Source organism: Dermochelys coriacea, chromosome 5, assembly GCF_009764565.3.
Source record: "Dermochelys coriacea isolate rDerCor1 chromosome 5, rDerCor1.pri.v4, whole genome shotgun sequence".
Lineage (NCBI taxonomy): Eukaryota > Metazoa > Chordata > Testudines > Dermochelyidae > Dermochelys > Dermochelys coriacea.
Genome location: NC_050072.1, coordinates 35,548,754 through 35,571,600, shown reverse-complemented (window position 1 = coordinate 35,571,600; position 22,847 = coordinate 35,548,754). Strand labels below are relative to the sequence as shown.

At 42.3% G+C, this 22,847-nt stretch overlaps 1 protein-coding gene across 1 annotated transcript in view; it reads right to left on the bottom strand.

The window, feature by feature from the left end:
• MTREX (Mtr4 exosome RNA helicase) overlaps positions 1 to 22,847 on the bottom strand; it is a 98,386-nt gene that overhangs the window by 30,731 nt on the left and 44,808 nt on the right. Inside the window, exons 16-18 of the mRNA XM_038401264.2 lie at positions 9,069 to 9,219; positions 6,340 to 6,512; positions 5,851 to 5,919 (exon numbers count right to left, since the gene is read on the bottom strand). Of these exons, the coding sequence (XP_038257192.1) occupies positions 5,851 to 5,919; positions 6,340 to 6,512; positions 9,069 to 9,219 (393 nt within the window). The remainder of the gene's footprint in view (positions 1 to 5,850; positions 5,920 to 6,339; positions 6,513 to 9,068; positions 9,220 to 22,847) is intronic.

The window sequence follows — 22,847 nt, the reverse complement described above, 5'->3', positions numbered from 1 at the left end:
GGCTCCACTTGAGGCTAATATGCGCTCTATGTGCCTTCAATTGGAGATTTTAGGTAGCAGTGCTCAGTCTGTGCACATGCCCTAGCTATCCTGTGCCCTGTACTATGGATATATGGAGCTAAGATAGACGGACTGCCCTCAGATCCTTCTCCATCACAAAGCCCTAAAAAAATGAGGCTCCAAAGCAGAGGGAAAGGAGGGTAGGTAGTGGAAACTCATAGGGACATTTCAAAGAACTCCAGTTACTGTACAAGCTAAGTAGCCTCTCTTTCGAGTAGCGTTCTTACGGGTGCTCCTCTAGAGGTGACTGCCCAGCAATATCATCTGAAGACAGTGGGAGTGTCAGAGCTTGATGTAGGACTGACTCTAAACTGCAGAACCATAAGGTAGCATCTGCCCGAGAATCATTAACTATGGCATAGTGTTTTCAAGAAAGTGTGGACCAAAGCCCATGTAGCAGCCTTGTAAATCTCTACAATAGGAATATCCCTCAGCAAGGCAATGAACAGACTTTGATTTGGAAGAATGGGCTATAGCACTAGGCATGGTATACTAGCAGCTATATACCAAGAGTGGATATCCACTTAAAAAGTCTCTGTGCAAACACTTGGAACTCCTCTAGCTCCCTCCACAATAGGAACAAAAAAAGTGTCTCAGAGGCTCAAAAAGGTCTAGTCATGTCGAAATAGGTCAGTCCTCTCCTAACATCCCAAGTGTGAAGGGCAGCTTTCTTCCTAGGCAGATTGGGTGCAGGATAGAAAACTGAAGATGAACTGATGGGTTTATGTCAAAGTCTGATGTAACTTTGGGCAAGAAACACAGGTGTGTTTAAAGAGATCCCTTTTCTCTGAAAACAGTGTTGGGAGGGAGAGCCAGCCATGAAAGCAGTTAGCTCACCAATTCTTCAGTCAGAGATAATAGCCACTAATTAGGAGAGTTCAGAAGCAAGCAATTAGCTAGCAGTTGAAATGGAAGCTTCACCTGAATACTGAGAACTAAGTTTAAGCCCCAGGTAGCTGAGGGGTATCTAACACTCAGGAAGAGATTTGCTAACCCTTCAATGAATCTGGAAGTTGCAGGATGAGCATATACAGAGAAACCTCTACCAGAGAATGAAACACTTATGGCTGCTAGATGAAATTTAATGGTTCTTCAGAGGCAGAAGATATTCCAGAACCTCCAAGATGGAGGAATCAACAGAAATTAGGTGACAGTAGGTACACCAGTGATCAAAGCTTTTCCATGTCTGAAAGTATGTCTTCCTGGTGGAATGTTTGCTACTAATAGGCAGGATTTTCTGAACCTCTCCTGAACAGGAGAGTTCTAACCCTGAGAGCTATTTAAGTACCAAGTCTTGAGCTGTAGAGAGTTCAGGAGGGAGTGAAGAATGGTCCCTGAGTCTTGACTGAGAAGACTGGGCATTCACTGAACACTGACAGCTGGATGGGAGGAGAGGCAGAGGAACCAAACTTGTCTTGGCCAGGTTGGTGCAATCATGATGAATGGCCTTGTTTCATCTGATTTTGTTTGAGACTCTCTGGATGAGTAGCTTTGGGGGAAAGGTGTAAAGTAGACCCCTGACCATGAGAAGAAAAAGGTGTCTCCCACAAAATGATGACCCAGACCTCCTCTTGAGCAGAACTTCATACTCCTCTGGTTGCTGTGCAGCGAATACCACCAGAACTTTTGTGAACAGCACGAGGGGTAGTAGACAGCCCAAAGGGAAGGACTCGATCTTAGTAATATTCCTGATCTATCATGGACTTTAGGAATCTCCTGGAGAAGGGTATATCCTGATATGAAAGCACACATCCTGAAGAGATCAAATGATAGCTGCATCTTGAATTTCTGTATCTTGACAAAGGTATTCAGCATCTTTAGATCTAGAATAAGTCTCCACCCTCCCTTTCCTTCCTTTTAGGAACCAAGAAGTATTTGAATAAAATCCTCTTCCCTTGTACTGAGTGGGAACTGGTTCAATGGCTCCTATGCAAATAAGGGATAGAACATCTTGTTTTAGAAGAGGTTTGTGAGAAGAGTCCCTGAAAAGGGAGGGAAAAGCGCAGAGGAAGTGGGTGGAATACCCAACATTATACCCTCCAAAACCTCTGTTGGAGGTAATTTGCCCCCATAAGGTGTAAAAGTGAGAGAGACAATTCCAAAAAGGTGGGAGACAGGATGGTGCAGCATCAGATCTCGATTAAAGGAGATCCACCTCAACCACTGCATCAAAAACATTTTGTAGACAATGATTGCTATGTCAAGGTAGCAGGAACAGTTGAGAACTTTCCCTCTTGCATCCTGGGTTTTTTCTTAGGTGGCTCCGATGACCTGCAGTACATGAAGAAACGGGATGTATGGGATCTCTGTGTTGTCAGAGACCAACTAAATTTGTTCTTATTCACAGGCTTATATATGCCCAAAGAATAAAGAGCCGCACTGGAATCTCTCAGAGAGACATTTGTGTTCTGTAGCGCATTGTCTCTGGAGTCACTAAACAATTTCAAATCATGAAAGGGAAGTTCCTCTACTGTGCTGTGGAGTGTCTGAAGCGATGAAGCTCTACATGTAAATACAACTGTCGAGATGGCGCAAGCTTCCCATATCAGATGCATCATGAGAAGCTTGCAGGTTGTTCTCACCAAAAGCTGCCCCTCAGCAATAACTGCTTGAAATTGCTCTCTATGCTCACAATCAAAGAACTAAACATTGTGTAATTGATGTGATTATATTTTTACTCCTGGGGGAATTCTGTGCCACTGCACAGTGCAGAATTTACATAGATATTGATGTTCTGCACAGAATTTCCTTCTCCCCCGACAGAAATGGGCTGCAGAGCTGCTGGCCACCACTAGGGTCTGCTGGATCCAGCAAAGACCAGCTTCCACATAGAAGACACTGCTAATGGAAGGGAGAGAGATTTGGAGGGTTCCCAGCTGCTGCAGTTCCCGGCAGATCCAGAAGGAAGGCGGCGGCATGCAGGAAACTCCACACAAGCCCGGGACCCACCATCAGGCTGTTACTCCCTCTGGATCCCTGGGCTGTAGGGGGGCAGAGCGTGCAAGTGAGAGTCTGGGTTGGTGGAGAAGACTCCCCGCAGCTGGGTTCTGGGAGGTAGGGAGTGTGGGTTTCTGGCCGCCCAGCTAAGGTCGGGGAAAGTAGGGGGGGAAGAGGGACAGAGAAACACAAACTGGCTTGTCATAGGGGTTTCTTTAATTCTGTCTCTCTCTCTTCCCCTTTCCCCCACCCCCTCTCTCTCCCCGACAGCTATTTTGAAATAAATTACCAAAATAATTGAAACTGGTTCAGTGTTAATTTGACAAATAAAATTTGCAGAATTTTAAAATATTGTGCACAGAATTTTTAATTTTTTGCCACAGAAGTCCCCCAGGAGGATATTTTGCCAGAGTTACCTGATAATTAGCAATCCAGAATTGCAGGACTGAAGACAAAATAACTCTTGTAACCAAAAAGGTCTAAGCACTTGTGGTGTTTATAATGTGGAGTCACCTTTGAATGGTGTTGCCTATTACATTCACTCACTGCATCCATGACCAGTGAACTAGAGGCAGGATGAGAATGCAAGAATTCTGAACCCCTAGCTGGGACATAATATTCTTTATCTGCTCTCTTAGTTGTTGAGGATGGGGAGAGTGAGGCCAAGGAGTGCGCAAAGGCAGTAGCCTGTCAGATCATCTGACAAGTTCTATAGTTCCTTATTTATAGGCAAAGCTACCTGTGCTGATGATGGTAAAGTATCAATCAATTTACGCTGGATCTCTTGAACTACTTCTAATGGAATCTGGAGAGTGTCTACTACTCTCTTCATCAAATCCTGGAATTGCTTGATGTCATTTACATGAGTTGGTGAGGGTATCACAGCCTCATCTGGGGAGGATGAGGATATATTAGTCTGTGGAGTTTCACCCAGAAGCTGATGAGGAGGCCATCTGTGCCGTCTCCTGATGAGTCCTGGACGTTTAAACTTGCAGTACCAAGATGTGTATAGGACACACTAACTCTGGCTGTACTGGCACTCTTGGTACCAATGAAACAACTTTCAAATCAACTGCACAGACCCAGAAGCACCTCATTCAGGCTCTAATGGTACCAAAAACTTGTGTACCGAACTGTGGGTATTGCGTGTCTTTAACATGAAGGGAACCTCAGTACTGAATTTGTTTGAAGCCTCCTCAGAAGCCTTTAAGGAGTACAGGGTCTCCAGTACAGCAGGCCTTGTAGGAATATGGTCTCTCTGAGGAGATCTAGCACTCCTCTTGGATGAGGCTTACTCCATTTCACTCAAAGGTCTGTCTTTCAAAGATCTAGAAAGAGACTAAACAGTTGAGACTAATTGGGCACCGTGGGAGCTTGGAGGCTGGTGTCTGGAGCAGGGAGGTGAGTCTCTGGGTCTTTGATCTGAAGCCAGACAAAGTGAACATTCCATTCTGAGGAGCTGAAGTTTTATTTCTGTCCCTCTTGGAGCGACTCTTGAAGTTCATGCAGATCTTGCACTTTGAAGGCATATGCATGTCCCCAAGGCAATGGATACAGTGCAACTGGTCATTACTAACTGGGAAGGATTCCCAGCAAGTGAGGCAATGTTTGAAGCCTGGGGACTTAGGCACACCCCACAGGGAAAAAAGAAAAACAAACAAAACAAAACCAAGCTTCAAGAGGACCTCCCCCTATAATGGAAGAGGGGGAGGCAAAGCCTCAATCAAATGAGAGAAAAGAACTCTCAAAAACAACAAAGCAAACAGTAACTACAAGAGCTACAAAGAATAAAACTGGAATACAAGAAATTTAATATAAAGAACTCAAACTTGACAAAGTGAGAAGCTGCACAGGCAAGCACTACCAACTGCTCCATCTCAGGCTGAGGGTGGTCTGTCTGTCACAATCCTACGTAGCCTCAGCACAGAGCACAAGGATAGTTACAACATTTGTGCAGACCGAATGCACACTGCTGCCAAAAATCTGATTGAATGTTCATGTAGACCTCAAGTGGAGAATCCCCAGGGACAGTATTCAAAGAAGAACTAACTTTGCATTTACTGCTTCACAGTAATTTATGAGTTGCAGAAATGGTGAAAATTTGCACCCAACATGGTGGAAAAGTGTTTGCAAGAATCTTCTCTATCTGGCCCTTTTGGTATGTCTTCTCTTTCCTTGCCTCCCCTTCTCCTATCAAACTCTATGGTGAGCTATTAAAGAAGAATGTTCCTGTGGTTAGGGCACTAGCCTAGCACCTGGGCCAATTCCCTGCTCCACTAGACCTGCTGTGTGACCTTAGGCAAGTCACTGACCCTCTCTGTGCTTCAATAACCCATCTGTAGAATGGAGATATTTACCTTCAAAGGGCAGTTGTGAGGATAAATATGAGAGTATCTATATCTTTAATGTATATCAAAGCATCCTTCCTGACCATGGATTGCTTAGGATGGAGCTGTAGTGCACCATGGCTTTCAGCAGCCAATTCGAGTAGCCTGAAAGGTCTGGTGTTGTTCAATACATTGTCATAGTGTCCTGGATAGACTCTTAAACAGGACACCACAGATAATTCTATCAGTTAACAGGGGACTATCAAAAATAAAAAGATAGGACTCGGGGTGAAGGTCTATTTCCCAACTTCCAAGAACCTTTTTCTTTCCTCTTTCACTGTGAATAAGTCTACAAAGGACTCTCTGCCTTTTGTAGCTTTTCTAGCAAGGTGACAGACTTTTTTTTTTTTTTGGCCTGTGAAAACACAACTAAAAATGCAGATTTTTACACCTCCATTTCATCTTTCTACACATTTAGTGAAAATATGCATCTTTTGTCAGTGAAGGGAAAAGTGTATTATTTTACCTTAACATTTGATTTCTTGGAAAAGTTAACCACCACTCCCCAACCAAAATCATCATCTTCATTTTTTACCTGAAAAGATGAAAGCATGTTATAAAAATAACCTCTAGAAAAAAAGCACAATGACAAGAATACTTTATGGACTGCTGTTTGCAGTGTTGTAGTCATGCTGGTACCAGACTATTACAGAGACAAGGTGGGTGAGGTAATATCTTTTCTTGAACCAACTTCTGTTGGTGAGAGACAAAAGCTTTTTAGCTACACAGATCTCTTCTTCAGTCTGTTTATGGGTTGCTGTGATTTATAACAAAGCTGACTTTGAAGCAAACCTTATTAAACAGTCAACCCTAAAGGAAGGTTAAAGAACTACAATTAAAGTCAAATTTACTATTCAGCTGGGATAAATAACATTTTGCCAGAGAATCAACTGGCAAGTAGACACAAGCCTTGGAAGTTTGACGGGCCGGGGAAGATAAGAGAGAAGCAATTTACCTTTACCAGCCTGCCTGGCTGTAAAAACGGCAAGCAGTATTTTGGCTTGTGAACATATTCCTCAATTTCTTTACCCAGTTTAGCAAGCTGCTGTCGGATTTTGTAGTAGATAACCACGCTTTCCTCATTTGGAATTTCTATTTTGTTGTACTGGTCATCCAATTTATTTACCTCTGCAAATAAAACAAACAATCTTGTGTAAACGTACAGAGTCACACATTATCTTAAACAATATTATAGCAAAGATGCATTCACAAAAATATGTAGTTAAATAGTATTTGAATAATCACTTTCAATACAAGTTTTCTGACTATTTAAAACAAACCAAACTAAAATATAACCCCTTTTCGGAAAGCTTGATATCTACAAGTTTGTCCTTTAATATTTATCTACAAATACAATGAAAGTTATAGACCAAGAGGTCATATTTAAAACACATTCACCATTATGAACTAGCTTTGTAGAAATGAGGGGATTTTGGATATTATTTTCCCAGAAATCCCTGGCTAATGGCTGCACAACAGTCCCATTAGAACCTGAGATTGCCAAATTCATTTGCAAGAGGGATCGCTGTTCAGCAACACAAAACACTCCCTTCTACATCTCACCTATACATGGAAGGCAGCTGCAAGGTCAGCTGCATAGTGCTGACAGCAAAACACAGGACCAGGAGTCAAAAGCCTGAGTTTGCTTCCCATTTCTACTAGCCTGTTGTGACCTAGTAATACCCTCTCTCTCTGCCTCACTCCCCTCCCTGCTCTCAGTCTGTAAAATTTGGGGGGGAGGGGGGGAGGGATGATGATACTCTGTCTTTGTAAAGTACTTTGAGATTTACAAGCCTCAGCTGGCTGGGCTGAAGAATATTGAAGAGGTTGTGGGACTACAGTGAGTTCTAGGTCCAAGCCCTAAATTCGTGGTGCCAACAGGTTCATGGAAGGCCTACATGCCACCAAAGGAGGAAGCAGCTGGTGAGGTGCTCACAGACTCATCTGGTGCAGATGAGGATGAAGGTGTCCTCTATGGCTCACCAGTCACTCATCTTCCTCTATTACTGAAGCCTCAGACTGAAACAACAGCTATGGGGAACCCAAGTTGTTTCCAGTGGGACGCCAGTAGTACACAATGATCTCCATGAGATCCCAGGGATAGGGTACAAGTTAAGCAGATGCCAGTCCAAGATAAGCCTACCCCAGGACGAGTGCAAGTCCTAAATGGGTCACAGAAAAACGTGGCATGAGCCTTAAGCTCCATTTTTGATGGCACTGGGACAGTGACTGGGCCTCAGGGAACCAAGGTATAACCATTTCTAGGGAACATTCACTCTGTCATTGACATCTATAGCAAAGTAACACAGAGAAGGTGACACGGATATCAACGGAGACACAACCAGCATAGATTCCCTACTCTTCCCGGTGTCAGAGGGAGCATCGGCAGAAGTTGATGTCAAAGGAACAAATGTTGACAGTTTGAGAGCACAGAAAACTGCTGCTGTGCCTCCTCGGCTTCCTCTCCTAGCCAAGGGATAAAGAACCCTGATGTGAAGAAGCCAAAGCTCAGTGAGAGTATGGCCTGTAATATACCTCCATAGAATGGACTGCATCTCCAGCCTTAGTAAACCCTACTCCACTTCATAAAAGTTCATTGCAGTTGAGGTGCCTACAAAATTCTAAAGCACAGTATGGTTTCTGGTATAATAATTTCCAGGAAATACCCAGATTGCTCTCTGGCATAGTTTTCTGAAGCAATGCTGGACTCTACATTATGGGAACAAAGGGTTGGGCATGTCTATGGGTATGAACTGTTCTCTGAGAAATGCACGTCATAAGTAAGTACTGTCTTAAATGCCACCCCTGCCATCCAACACATACACAGAACAATGGGGTGCCAAAAACAAATTCCAAACCTGGTGTGGATCTATTATTTTCCCCACTAAATGGCATCGAAGAGGTGAATTGCTCATTCTTCACTGGCAGATGAAGTAGATACATCTGCTGTGATTTTTGGGATTCCACTGAGTAAAGCTCCTGGAGGAGTTTGAACTGTCAAAAACTGATTAAGAAGCACTTTGGAAATTCATCTTGGCTCATGGAAATACTGTTTAAAGCAGGAAGAGTATGGCTCACAAGGCTAGCCACTCGAAGGAGTAGAAAACAAAAGCATTGTTTCCTTCAGAATTTTGCTTCACTGTTGATCAATTTTCCAGACTATTTACAAAGCCTTACTAGAGTATCTTTTTTTTCTGGTGGTTTGGACACCAGAGGCCTTAATTCTTTTTTAGATACTGAAATATGCTATTAGGATTAATTCAATTTGATTTATCTGTGTTTTGAACAGAACAGAAACCTTGTCTGCATCTTCCATGACACTTCAAAGACACTTTTTTGCTCCTCTTCTTCTCCTCGTACACATTTGCAATGTGATGATCATCCTTGTCTTACCCAGTAGAACAGGTTGTCTCGTTAAATTCTGTTCCCAAAAAAGGTCCAGGTGCTATTACAGACCAACAGAAGATGGCTTCCCTCCCTGAAAACCCTCTCCCGCCCACAACCATAACAGCAAGTGCACTAAGCATTCTGCTGCCAGGAAAGGAGAGGCTGTACAGTCTAGAATCTCTGGGTGGATTCTCATTATAAAACGTAACACCTGATCTTAGCTATCCAATCCCACAGTTAAAGTATCTTTGACACGGTCTCTCACCTGGTTAAGTATGTGATACACATAATACTTACTTTCTGCTACTCCTGGAATAGCTCTGTAGTGTTGAAACTGGTAGAAGGATTTTTCTAACATGTATTCAGGGTTAATTTCCTCTACTCGGAGCAAGTTCAACACCATGTTGTATGTCAAGTGAAAAGCACTGTTTAGAGGATCAGCTGAGCCCTTTTAAAAAAAAAAAAAAAGACGCCCCCCCAAGATTAATTACAGCACAAGCAAAGCAATACACAATATATTTGACGCAGTGTCTTATATAAAAAATTATTAAACTGATGCTTTGTATATCTTTGGATAAAGGCTTTACAAACACCATAATATTTTTCTAGATCTCACATCAGATCCTAAATAGCTGTATGATGAACATCCAAGAAACATAGCAGTGCTTTACATAAAAACTGTTAGTCAGGTAAGTTTGTCAAGTCAGTGCAACTAGAACCTTTTATATAAATTGATCCTAATAAACTCAGGAGAATGATTTTTATAAAATATAATCTAGCGTCTCCTTTAACTTCTTTAAAAAAAATTATATACATACACACAGTGTTTTCCCTCCCTACCACATCTTTGTAACTATTTAGATACAAACAAAACTTTATCACAGCATACCACCTTAGAAAGCGTTTTTCCTCTTCACGTACCAAAAAAATCTAACAAGATAAAGCCTTCAGGATTGGTCCCCGCATTACACACAGGCAGCTATGATAGTGGTTGCTCTGTTATGCTGTTAGGGATTAACTTCTATAGTAAAGGATAGGACCCTTTTAGATGAAAGGTACTTCTGTGCCACATGGAATGCCTATGTTCTGGAAAAAGAACGCTGAGTACTTGTGGCACCTTAGAGACTAACAAATTTATTTGAGCATAAGCTTTCATGGGCTAAAGCCCACTAGGCCAGTGAAGTATGGGTGTGTTATATCAGTAATTCACTTGTTTGTCAGGCAGGTCCAGTGAGGCGTGCTTGACCCAAAAGCTGAAATTCACAGAAAGCCATCTTGGTAGCGGGGCTTCCCTCTTAGGAATACCCCATTTCCCCCTGAAATTGATATGAAGCCTATCAACCATTAAAATAACGTAATACTTTAAAGACATTTTGCATTTTAATCTGTTAAGAAGGAGCGCACAACTGATGGCTCTGCAGCACTTGACAGGTGTCTTTCTCAATTTGTAAAAGACTGAACAGAAATTCCATATGCATACACACACACACTTCATGAAAGTGAAATATGAGGTCATCTCATTTGATGAAAAATATTCAATGGCTAAAAACAGACTGGCAATGACAAAAATAATTTTTTTGTAAATGGAAAATGAAATGAAATCAAAAACTAGTAGACCACTACATTTGCCTTAATACCATGGTATCAAGATTTAAGGGAGAATTATGTTTCCTCCAAAAGTATTAACTGAACATTATACCACTGTAAATTGCTACCGATTGGCTTTCCATAGCTTAATTCTGGAAGCTGCAACTAGAAAATTCACATAGGAGTCTGATTTTTGCATTCATCCTTTGAAGATTTAACATTTCCTGCCACCTGGTATCAGTATCTATTCTGAATTTGTTAAATAGCAGTAAAGTTGCTGTGGGAGCTCTGAAACAGGCCACCTGAGTATGTCCAGCCCCATTCTAACTAACCATTTCTCATAACACTCTTTTAATTCAAACTCCTTATACATTTTAAGAAGAATTTGAGCATCAATGAGTAAATCACAATACTTATTAGAATTGACAAAAATATTTATCATATTAGTGAAAAAATAATTTCAATAATTAGAATCTAAAACAGTGTTGCACATTTGTGCAAACCTCTATCTCCTAAAAAAATGCTGTCTATATCTCCTCAGAAACTTCACTGCCATAAAAAAAGTATAGGTTGGTCAAGAAGGATAAAGGAGTTGGAGGCGCAAGTGGTGTTCTCGTCCATCCTCCCCGTGGAAGGAAAAGGCCTGGGTAGGGACCGTCGAATCGTGGAGGTCAACGAATGGCTACGCAGGTGGTGTCGGAGAGAAGGCTTTGGATTCTTTGACCATGGGATGGTGTTCCATGAAGGAGGAGTGCTGGGCAGAGACGGGCTCCATCTTACGAAGAGAGGGAAGAACATCTTTGCCAGCAGGCTGGCTAACCTAGTGAGGAGGGCTTTAAACTAGGTTCACCGGGGGAAGGAGACCAAAGCCCTGAGGTAAGTGGGAAAGCGGGATACCGGGAGGAAGCACAGGCAGGAATGTCTGTGAGGGGAGGGCTCCTGCCTCATACTGGGAATGAGGGGCGATCAACAGGTTATCTCAAGTGCTTATATACAAATGCACAAAGCCTTGGAAACAAGCAGGGAGAACTGGAGGTCCTGGTGATGTCAAGGAATTATGACGTGATTGGAATAACAGAGACTTGGTGGGATAACTCACATGACTGGAGTACAGTCATGGATGGTTATAAACTGTTCAGGAAGGACAGGCAGGGCAGAAAAGGTGGGGGAGTAGCACTGTATGTAAGGGAGCAGTATGACTGCTCAGAGCTCCGGTACGAAACTGTGGAAAAACCTGAGTGTCTCTGGATTAAGTTTAGAAGTGTGTGCAACAAGAGTGATGTCATGGTGGGAGTCTGCTATAGACCACCGGACCAGGGGGATGAGGTGGATGAGGCTTTCTTCCGGCAACTCACGGAAGCTACTAGATCGCATGCCCTGATTCTCATGGGTGACTTTAATTTTCCTGATATCTGCTGGGAGAGCAATACAGCGGTGCATAGACAATCCAGGAAGTTTTTGGAAAGCGTAGGGGACAATTTCCTGGTGCAAGTGCTAGGGGAGCCAACTAGGGGGAGCGCTTTTCTTGACCTGCTGCTCACAAACCGGGTAGAATTAGTGGGGGAAGCAAAAGTGGATGGGAATCTGGGAGGCAGTGACCATGAGTTGGTTGAGTTCAGGATCCTGACGCAGGGAAGAAAGGTAAGCAGCAGGATACGGACCCTGGACTTCAGGAAAGCAGACTTTGACTCCCTCAGGGAACAGATGGCCAGGATCCCCTGGGGGACTAACATGAAAGGGAAGGGAGTCCAGGAGAGCTGGCTGTATTTCAAGGAATCCCTGTTGAGGTTACAGGGACAAACCATCCCGATGAGTCGGAAGAATAGTAAATATGGCAGGCGACCAGCTTGGCTTAATGGTGAAATCCTAGCGGATCTTAAACATAAAAAAGAAGCTTACAAGAAGTGGAAGGTTGGACATATGACCAGGGAAGAGTATAAAAATATTGCTCGGGCATGTAGGAAAGATATCAGGAGGGCCAAATCGCACCTGGAGCTGCAGCTAGCAAGAGATGTCAAGAGTAACAAGAAGGGTTTCTTCAGGTATGTTGGCAACAAGAAGAAAGCCAAGGAAAGTGTGGGCCCCTTACTGAATGAGGGAGGCAAGCTAGTGACAGAGGATGTGGAAAAAGCTAATGTACTCAATGCTTTTTTTGCCTCTGTTTTCACTAACAAGGTCAGCTCCCAGACTGCTGTGCTGGGCATCACAAAAGGGGGAAGAGATGGCCAGCCCTCTGTAGAGATAGAGGTGGTTAGGGACTATTTAGAAAAGCTGGACGTGCACAAGTCCATGGGGCCGGACGAATTGCATCCGAGAGTGCTGAGGGAATTGGCGGCTGTGATTGCAGAGCCCTTGGCCATTATCTTTGAAAACTCGTGGCGAACGGGGGAAGTCCCGGATGACTGGAAAAAGGCTAATGTAGTGCCCATCTTTAAAAAAGGGAAGAAGGAGGATCCTGGGAACTACAGGCCGGTCAGCCTCACCTCAGTCCCTGGAAAAATCATGGAGCAGGTCCTCAAAGAATCAATCCTGAAGCATTTAGAGGAGAGGAAAGTGATCAGGAACAGTCAGCATGGATTCACCAAGGGAAGGTCATGCCTGACTAATCTAATCGCCTTTTATGATGAGATTACTGGTTCTGTGGATGAAGGGAAAGCAGTGGATGTATTGTTTCTTGACTTTAGCAAAGCTTTTGACACGGTCTCCCACAGCATTCTTGTCAGCAAGTTAAGGAAGTATGGGCTGGATGAATGCACTATAAGGTGGGTAGAAAGCTGGCTAGATTGTCGGGCTCAACGGGTAGTGATCAATGGCTCCATGTCTAGTTGGCAGCCGGTGTCAAGTGGAGTGCCCCAGGGGTCGGTCCTGGGGCCCGTTTTGTTCAATATCTTCATAAATGATCTGGAAGATGGTGTGGATTGCACTCTCAGCAAATTTGCGGATGATACTAAACTGGGAGGAGTGGTAGATACGCTGGAGGGGAGGGATAGGATACAGAAGGACCTAGACAAATTGGAAGATTGGGCCAAAGAAATCTAATGAGGTTCAATAAGGATAAGTGCAGGGTCCTGCACTTAGGATGGAAGAATCCAATGCACCGCTACAGACTAGGGACCGAATGGCTCGGCAGCAGTTCTGCGGAAAAGGACCTAGGGGTGACAGTGGACGAGAAGCTGGATATGAGTCAGCAGTGTGCCCTTGTTGCCAAGAAGGCCAATGGCATTTTGGGATGTATAAGTAGGGGCATAGCGAGCAGATTGAGGGACGTGATCGTTCCCCTCTATTCGACACTGGTGAGGCCTCATCTGGAGTACTGTGTCCAGTTTTGGGCCCCACACTACAAGAAGGATGTGGATAAATTGGAAAGAGTACAGCGAAGGGCAACAAAAATGATTAGGGGTCTAGAGCACATGACTTATGAGGAGAGGCTGAGGGAGCTGGGATTGTTTAGTCTGCAGAAGAGAAGAATGAGGGGGGATTTGATAGCTGCTTTCAACTACCTGAAAGGGGGTTTCAAAGAGGATGGCTCTAGACTGTTCTCAATGGTAGCAGATGACAGAACGAGGAGTAATGGTCTCAAGTTGCAATGGGGGAGGTTTAGATTGGATATTAGGAAAAACTTTTTCACTAAGAGGGTGGTGAAACACTGGAATGCGTTACCTAGGGAGGTGGTAGAATCTCCTTCCTTAGAGGTTTTAAGGTCAGGCTTGACAAAGCCCTGGCTAGGATGATTTAACTGGGACTTGGTCCTGCTTTGAGCAGGGGGTTGGACTAGATGACCTTCTGGGGTCCCTTCCAACCCTGATATTCTATGATTCTATGATTCTAAGTAATTCCTATCAACAAAGTAAACATTTAGGGAGTCAATAGTTAAACCAACGTCCACATCCACAGCATCCTCAAATGATATGCTTTTTACCTCTGAATCATCATCAATACACATTCACAGACTCCTTTACTCCATAAACCCTTTTCAATTCCAACATGTTGCCCATAATGCATGTATCCATTTCCTTACGATCACAAAAAATACACAATTTTAATTTAGGTAGGTTAAAATATTTTCTTTATAGATGTAGAGTCTATAAAAAGTCAGCGTACATAAAGTATGGGGATGGAATTAAGGTTGTACATTGATATTTGATTGTGACAAATTACATGCATGCACTATGGTAGGTTACATCTTGGAATTAAAAAGGAAATTCGTTGTGCAGGTGGGGAATTTCTGGTTGCCATCTCCCAACCACTTCCTGCCCCGCCCTAAAATAAAAGGAACAGAGAGAGGGAGAATGTATGAAATTGGTTTTAACAAAGTAAATATTCACTTTTCTACTTTAAAAAGATAGGGGCAAGTGTAATTTACACTAATATTGTCTCCTTATACTCCCCCATCTGTTATTTCCTGTTTTTTACTCAGATTGTAAGCTCTTTGGGGCAGGGACTGTCTTTGTTCTGTGTTTATACAGTGCTTGGCACAAGGGGGTCCTAGACCATGACTAGGGCTCCTAGACTCTATGGTAACACAAACAAACTACTAATAGAAGAAACAGCCACTTTCAAATTTCCAACTTTATTTGGACCGACACTCATAGACTTTAAGGTCAGAAGGGACCACCGTGATCATCTAGTCTGACCTCCTGCACATTGCAGGCCACAGAACCTCACCCACACATTCTTATAATAGACCCCTTACCTCTGGCTGAGTTACTGACATCCTCAAATCATGGTTTAAAGACTTCAAGTTACAGAGAATTCATCATTTACCCTAGCTTAAATCTGCAAGTGACCCATGCCCCATGCTGCAGAGGAAGGTGAAAACTACCCAGAGTCTTTTCCAATCTTACTCAGGAGGAAAATTCCTTCCTGATCCCAAATATAGTGATCAGTTAGATCCTAAGAATGTGGGCAAGACCTACCAGACCGATACCAGAGAAAGAATTCTCTGTAGTAACTCAGAGCCCTCCCCATCTCGTGTCCCATCTCTGCCTGTTGGGGATTTTTGCTACTAGCAAGCCATTGTAGGCAGTCCCACCATACCATCAATCCATACACTTATCAGGACACGTAGATGAATGTATATTCATTTAGCAAGCTAGACAATATGAACTACCTTTTACATATGCTCTGTGCCTGCTCAGAGAAGTCATACTGGTGAAAAGGTTAATGGTTCTATTATTTCATTCTAATGGATACAAGCCACATTTAGGTAAACACTCACGATACATTGCCTATCTTACAAAATATAACAGGAGGAGTTAAGTCCTTCAAAACTGAGTGTTAAAAGATGCCTGGAAACCAAAAACTATTTTCTCACTCCCAAACAATTATTTAAATCAAATTTTATTTCTGGTTCTCTTAACATAACAAAACATCCTCTCAATATGATCATTTCCTTCCATTGTTCATCATAAAAGTCATAGCTATTCCCATAAGTCAATTCTGGCATGCTTCAAGAACATTCTCAGAGACCTTTTGCATTGAATTTTATATTAAATTTCCCCTGTAAAAGTTGCTAGTAAGTGAAATCATTTTTCAGAAACATACAGTGTAAAGTGTTAAATTTTACCTTGAGGGCCCAAATGGAAGTATATACTAGGAAGATTCAGTGCAATGCTTTAACATTTGCTGCTTGTTGTAGTATACACCTCTACCCCGATATAATGCGACCCGATATAACACGGGTTCGCATACAATGCGGTAAAGCAAGCCCGCTCCCGCAGGGTCTGGGAGGCAGCAGCTGGGGGGGTGGGGGACTTTTGGGGGCCCTGCAGGATTAGCGGAGTTCAGTCTATAATAGGGTGACCAGATCGCAAGAGTAAAATATCAGGACACTCTGGGTGAGCGGAGGGAGGAGCCACAGGTCGCTAGGAAACTGCAAGAGGGGTGTACGGCCCCTGCTGCAGCCTGCACCACAGGTTGTGTGTATATATACACACACACACACAGTATAAGTTTTATACAAACAATTTAATACTGGTACACAGTGATGTGAAGCTTGGTTGCGGTGGAGAAGTCAAAGGGTGGGATATTTCCCAGGAAATGCCTTACTGCTAAATGATGAACTAGCAATTGGCTTAGCTCTCAAGGGTTAACTCACACACTCTACAAGGCAGCAGGAAAGGAGGGAGGGCAGACACAGACTAGACAAATCTAATCCCTGTGTGTTTGAGAGACAGAGATGCACATTTCCCCTTTAAGTATGAAGAGTGGGGTCAGAAGTACACTGCCTTGTTAATTAGATCTGCACGCTGAGACCAGACCCTAGCTGTAGCTGCTCCCTAAAGCAGCAGCTCCCTCTGTCCTGTATCCCCCCTGCTCTTCCCCTTCCCCCTCAGCGGTAAGTGGGGTGCAGGAGCAGGGGGGGAGGGGGACACCCTGACATTAGCCCCCCTCTTCTTCCCCTTCCCCCTCATCCCCCCAGCAAGCAGGAGTCTCGGGGAGCAACTCCAAGGTGGACGGCAGGAGCAGCACATGGCAGTGGGGGGGAGGGATAGCTGAACTGCAGGCAAGTGTTAGCCTGCTGAGCAGCTGCTGCACAGGGACCTTAGGGGAGCAGGGAGCTGATAGGGGGGCTGCCGGTCCACCCTGGTTCCAACCACCCACCAGCTAGCTCCATTGGGCTGCTCTTCCTACAAGCAGTGGACAAAGCAGGCGGCTGCCAAACAAGGTTAGAAGGGAGCATTGCACAACTTTAAACGAGCATGTTCCCTAATTGATCAGCAATGTAACAACGAAACAACGTTAACCGGGATGACTTTAAGTGAGGAGTTCCTGTACACAGAGAATGGAAAGGCTGGAGAACCCCAAAGGACAGGCCAATAAATCTGAAACAAAACAGTCTTTAACTAAGAGTTTGTTTACACTTGAAACACCACAGCCACCCACAGCTGCAACTGAGCTGCTGTAGCACTTCAGTGTAGACACTTCCTACGCCGACAGGAGGGGTTCTCCCATCAGCAAGGATATCCATCTCTCCAAGAGATGGTTTCTTCCATCCACTTAGCGCTGTCTACACAGGGGCTAGGTCAGCCTAACTATGCTGCTCGGGGTGTGGATATTTCACACGCCTGCTTGACGTAGCTAGGTCAATCTAACTTTTTGGTGTAGACCAGGCCTAATTAGACCAGGCCTAATCAGCATAGCCATGTACCTCAGGCATGTGAAAAATAAACACCCCTGAGAAGCATAGCTATGTCAACCTAACCCCCAGTGTAGACACTGCTAGGTCTTCCATCAACCTAGCTATCTACTGCCCCTCGGGCAGGTGGATTACCTACAACAGTGAGAGAACCCCTCCTGTCAGCACAGGCAGTGTTTTCACTTAAACCTCTACAGCAGCACAGCTGCAGTCTTAGTTAAGACTTAGTTAAAGCTGCAGCTGTGCTGCTGTAGTGGCTGAACTGTACACGTACTGTGAGTAATGAAACAAGGAGATTACACCAATATTAAATGCAACCCAGGGCCAGATTCTATCCTGTAGTGAAATTCCCTGTTCTGGCATTCACATAAGTTAGAGAAGTCTAGGGACTTACACCTGCAGGCTGTGGGTCCCTAACGGTACAGCTACATTGCAATTCAAAAACCCGCAGCTAGCCTGAGCTCATGCTCACGTGGCTTGGGTTAAGGGTTGTTTAACTGCAGTGTAGACATCTGGGTTCAGGCTGGAGCCAAGGCTCTAGGTCTCTCCAACATGAGAAAGTCCCAGAGCTCGGGCTGCTGCTAGGGTTGCCAACACTTCAGGATTGGCCTGGAGTCTCTAGGAATTAAAGATTATGTCATGTGATGAAATCTCCAAGAATACATCCAACCAAAATTGGCAACCCTAGCTGCAGCCTTGAGCCAGAACATCTACACCACAATTAAAGAGCTACGCAGCCAGAGCCCGAATCAGGAGGCATGGGCCAGCCACAGGTGTCTAACTGCAGTGTAGACCATAACTTGTGGGACTCGTAAGCCATCTGAAAATTAAACAGAGCTTTACTGTGCTCTACCCTGCCCTCAACATGCCTTCTCCTGCCCCTCTCCCACAATGCGGGGCAGGAGTGTTGAGGATGGGATAGAGGCTGGCTCTGTTATTATCTCAGCTTGTTGCTCACCCACCTTAGGGGAATTGTCAGCTTGGCAACTATAGCCAGAATAAATCTACAGATTACAAGAAACAAGTCAACCAACAGCACTGCTGGATTTACTGCCCTGCTCAAAAAAACTGCCCTTAATATAGTACAGCCTTTGTCTTACACTGTGTAAAACTTAACTTGTCCTAACTTGGTGAACACTCGCCATCTAAAAGGAATAAGCTCAGCACTATCAAATAAACTTACTTTTTTTTTTAAAAAAAAAGGAAATGGCAGGAAAACAAACCAAGATGGTTTGCTACCACAATACAGTATTAGTATAAGTGTCAGAACATACCAATATATACCCAACATCTGTATATTTACTTGAAAGGCTTTTTTTTTTTTTTTTCAAATTAGCAAATTTTTTCAAAACACAACTCTTTGTACAGAAATATAAAGCAGAGTGGAATTTGATCTACACCTTTTCAACCAAAATCTAAAACAGCAATACATTGATCTTTATGATTAAAGACTAGTGTTAAATCTTTAAATAAGGTCATGCCATTTAATTCATACATTGCTTATGAATGAAGAGAAAGAATGAATCATTCTGGGATAAGAAATTTCTTTTCTACTCTCTTACAAATGTATCTATCAACAAATTATAAAAATCTTTGGTTTCTCTATATTGTGAGATTTAGCCTTGTACTAAGTGATGATAGAGCTTTCTGTTTCTGTCTAACTAAAGCTGCCACTTCTTAAACCGGAACATATAACTGTAGCAAATTTAATATTTTTCATCCATGCTAAATTAAACTGAATGATTATGATGCAGTGTTTAAGTAATCCAGAAATTTTAATAAAAATAATTTTAAGAGCACAAAGTATTTATTTTAAAAAAAAATACATTTTTACAGTACCATTTATAATAATCTCTTGAAAAAAAAAAACCTGAATTAGTTAGTTTTACCCTACGTTGTAGTTGTAGACATCTCATGAGAGATTGGCTGGGGCACAAATTTGTTTTGTGTAACTTTTAAATTTTTTTAGAATAGTTTTTGCACTCAAACATGTGGATTAAATTTCAGGCCTACCTAACCTTGCTAACACAGCTTTGCTGCCCTTTTTACACACACACACACACACACACACACACACACACACACACACACACACACACACACACACACACACACACACACACACACACACACACACACACACACACACACACACTTTCAGATAAAAGGGCCATGAAGATATCACAGCTGCTGGAAGTTGAAAAGAAGCTGCAGCAATAAGACTATCCGGAAAGAAGCATCTACAAGTTGTTTCCAAACCTCTGCCCTAGGCATAGGAAAACAGTTTCTGGAAAATCACTAGGCACTATTTCCCTTTTACTGGTCACAGACACACACAAACAGTATCAAAAAACTGACTTCAATGGACACCGAACACCTTCAGGAAAATACAGTCTTCCAAAAACACACTTGCAATATCTGAGAATAGCTTCTCAGAAATTAACAACCTACTTGAACTGACTTAAAAATTCTTAAGACAAAAGCAGTTGCCAATATCAGTAAGACCTAATATCAGTTAAAGTCATTATGTTCATGTATTCCTGATAAAGAATGCTAAAAGCCCAGAACATAGCAGCATACAAGATTTTCTGCAGGAACAATGCAGTCAAGAATTATCTGAAAATGAGATCAGCTATCTGTTGTACTGCTACTATGCATCTTAGGGTTTTGAACTGGTGTTCATCTGAGCACTAAATAGGATGTTAAGCATTTATTGTTAATAAAATATAATTAACTTGGTTGTGTTTTTACTGGCAAAAAAAATGTAAACCAAAAGCCAAGTTAAATAAAACTACAACCTTTCAGGGTGAGGGAGTTCTCACCATCTAGATTGAAATGGGAAAGGACTCCCAGTTTTCATCTCTTGGAGTGATCCCTTATTTTCAGTGCTTTTTTATTTTAGAGCTTTTGTTTGTTTTAAAAACTGGAGCCTTGCCTGAGCTACAATGTGAGAACTGTTGTTCTTGCATTATAGCACTAAAGATTGATCAAAAGCCTATATTTGCAGCTCTGCCAGATCTCCAAGGCTCATAGTTACTGGACTAGTTTTCTCTGTCATATATCCGTCAGTGAGGAAAAGGGCGAAACAGAAGCAAGTCACCAAATTTCCCCCATTTGACCATGTGACAGAAGAGTAAGAACTCAGCAGGCAGCTTCCCTGCAAATTATCCCTAGCAAATTATCTTTTACAATGCTTTCATGGGGAACATAAGATATTATCTGGAACCAGCTTACATACTAAGAGCTATTCAAGAGTAAAATGAAGTCGGTCTGATTTTTTGACTAAATACACTTACATTCACAAAGATATGCCAAATATTTAACAAATATTTAATTAACATGCCAGGATGCTACTACTTCACACTGTTGATTTTATTTGACTTCCCAGTTTCTAGACATAAGCTAGATAAGTGAGCTTCCAAAAGTGAAGTGAGCAACAGCACTATAAGAAAAGAACACTTTCAGGAAGTTTAAGACTATTCGTCATTTTCATCATGAGGGGACACAGGTATGCAATCCCATGTCCTAAGTATCCCTAAGCCTCTGACTGCCAGACTGGGACTGGATGACAGGGGGTGAATCGCTTGATGATTGCCCTGTTCTGTTCATTCCCTTTGAAGCATCTGGCACTGGCCATTGTCAGAAGACAGGATACCGGGCTAGATGGACCATTAGTCTGATCCAGTCATTCTTATGTTCTAAGTATGATGTACGTTTCATTGCGTGCAACAAAGTCATCATTCTGGGTTACTAATTTGTACGCAATGGAGGAGAAAAATACTTTCATCTTATGAAAAATGATGAATGGCCCCTATGAAAACACAAACTAAAATCACTAACCATAATACATTCACAAAAAGATAGAAATCCCAAAAATAAAGTGTGTCAACATGAAATCCAGCAGTCAGTTTCCCTACACATGAGCTATATTCTGTTATGACACTAAGAACAAGATCTTAGGAGAATTCAAAAAGAATTGTTCATTTATATGGATAACAGGGACACCCTGAGTTGCATTAGCAAGGATTACAATCCCTTCCTTCCCACCCATCCCCAAAGAACACAACAAAAAAACCCTCCATGATCACTAAAAACAAAAACCCTAAAGCAAACCTCTAAGGGGGGAGTGAAAGTAATAAAAGAATTTCCATATGGGCAAGTTCAAGGTTTCTTACTCCTTCTTCTGAAGCATCCCGGTTCCAGCTACCCTCAGGATACTAGACTAGAAGGACTAATAGTCCAGTCTGGTATATCAATTTGTATGTTCCTATGGAAGATGTTAAACTTCTTAGGTTTAACCTTTAAATTGTCCCCTGTGAGTGAGGTTAAGTTATGATCAACAGACTAGAACCTTCTTAAAATGAACAGAAGTCTCTCTCTCTTTTTTATATATACACACACTCCCCATCAGAAATTAATTTTTATTAGAAAATTATGATTGGACAGGTTTGCCAACAGGTTTGCCAACCAGCACATAGCTCAGAAAAACAGGTTTAATTAGAGCAGCAACATAACAGTTAACCATCCAAATTCCACCTAAAATGTGTTATCTGCTGTCCCTGCTGTCTTCCAGCAACTTGAGTGCAAGTACAAGACACAGAAACTGCATCACTAGCTTTTGCTTGTCTTCCTATTTCCCCACTGCATATGCATTTGTTTTGCTTTGTCTTAAAAAAAAAAAAAAAAAAAAATTGAACTTCAATTACAAATAACCCTGAGAACTAAAATCTATCATTTAACTGACTTTCTTCACAGACAAGAACGCCATTTAATAAAAAACTATGAGGCAATAATTTTTTTTTAAAAATCCCCTTAAACATTAAAGGTTTTTCTTCCCCCCTTATTTATTGTGCTTAATTGTTTAACAAAACAAAACGCTTGTTTTGTGACAGACAATGAGCAAAACAAAGATCCTAGCAACAGAATTTCAAACTCAAATTTGTTGTAGCTTTGGCAGTAAAAACAAGTTAATATGGTAACTTTAAAATTAAGGCTTTGATTTAGAAAGGTACTTAAACATGTGCCTAACTACTTTAGGCAATTGAGCAGTGCCACTTAAGTCAGCGGGACTACTCAGATACTTAAATGCGCTTATGCAGTTTCCTGAATTGGGGCCTATAACATTCTCCCTATCTAATGAGCATAGTGGACATAAGCTCAACACAGTACTGCAAATAAGCTCAGTAGTATTTCATCACAATAAAAATACAAGAAAAATTACAAATTAAAATTTTTGAAGAGTGAGTAAGAATTTGTTATTTTACCAAGAATTGTGTCCTTGTCATCCGGCTTTGGCAAATTTTTGAACAACACCCAAAGCAATGGAGATGTTACCCCTTAACTACTCCAGT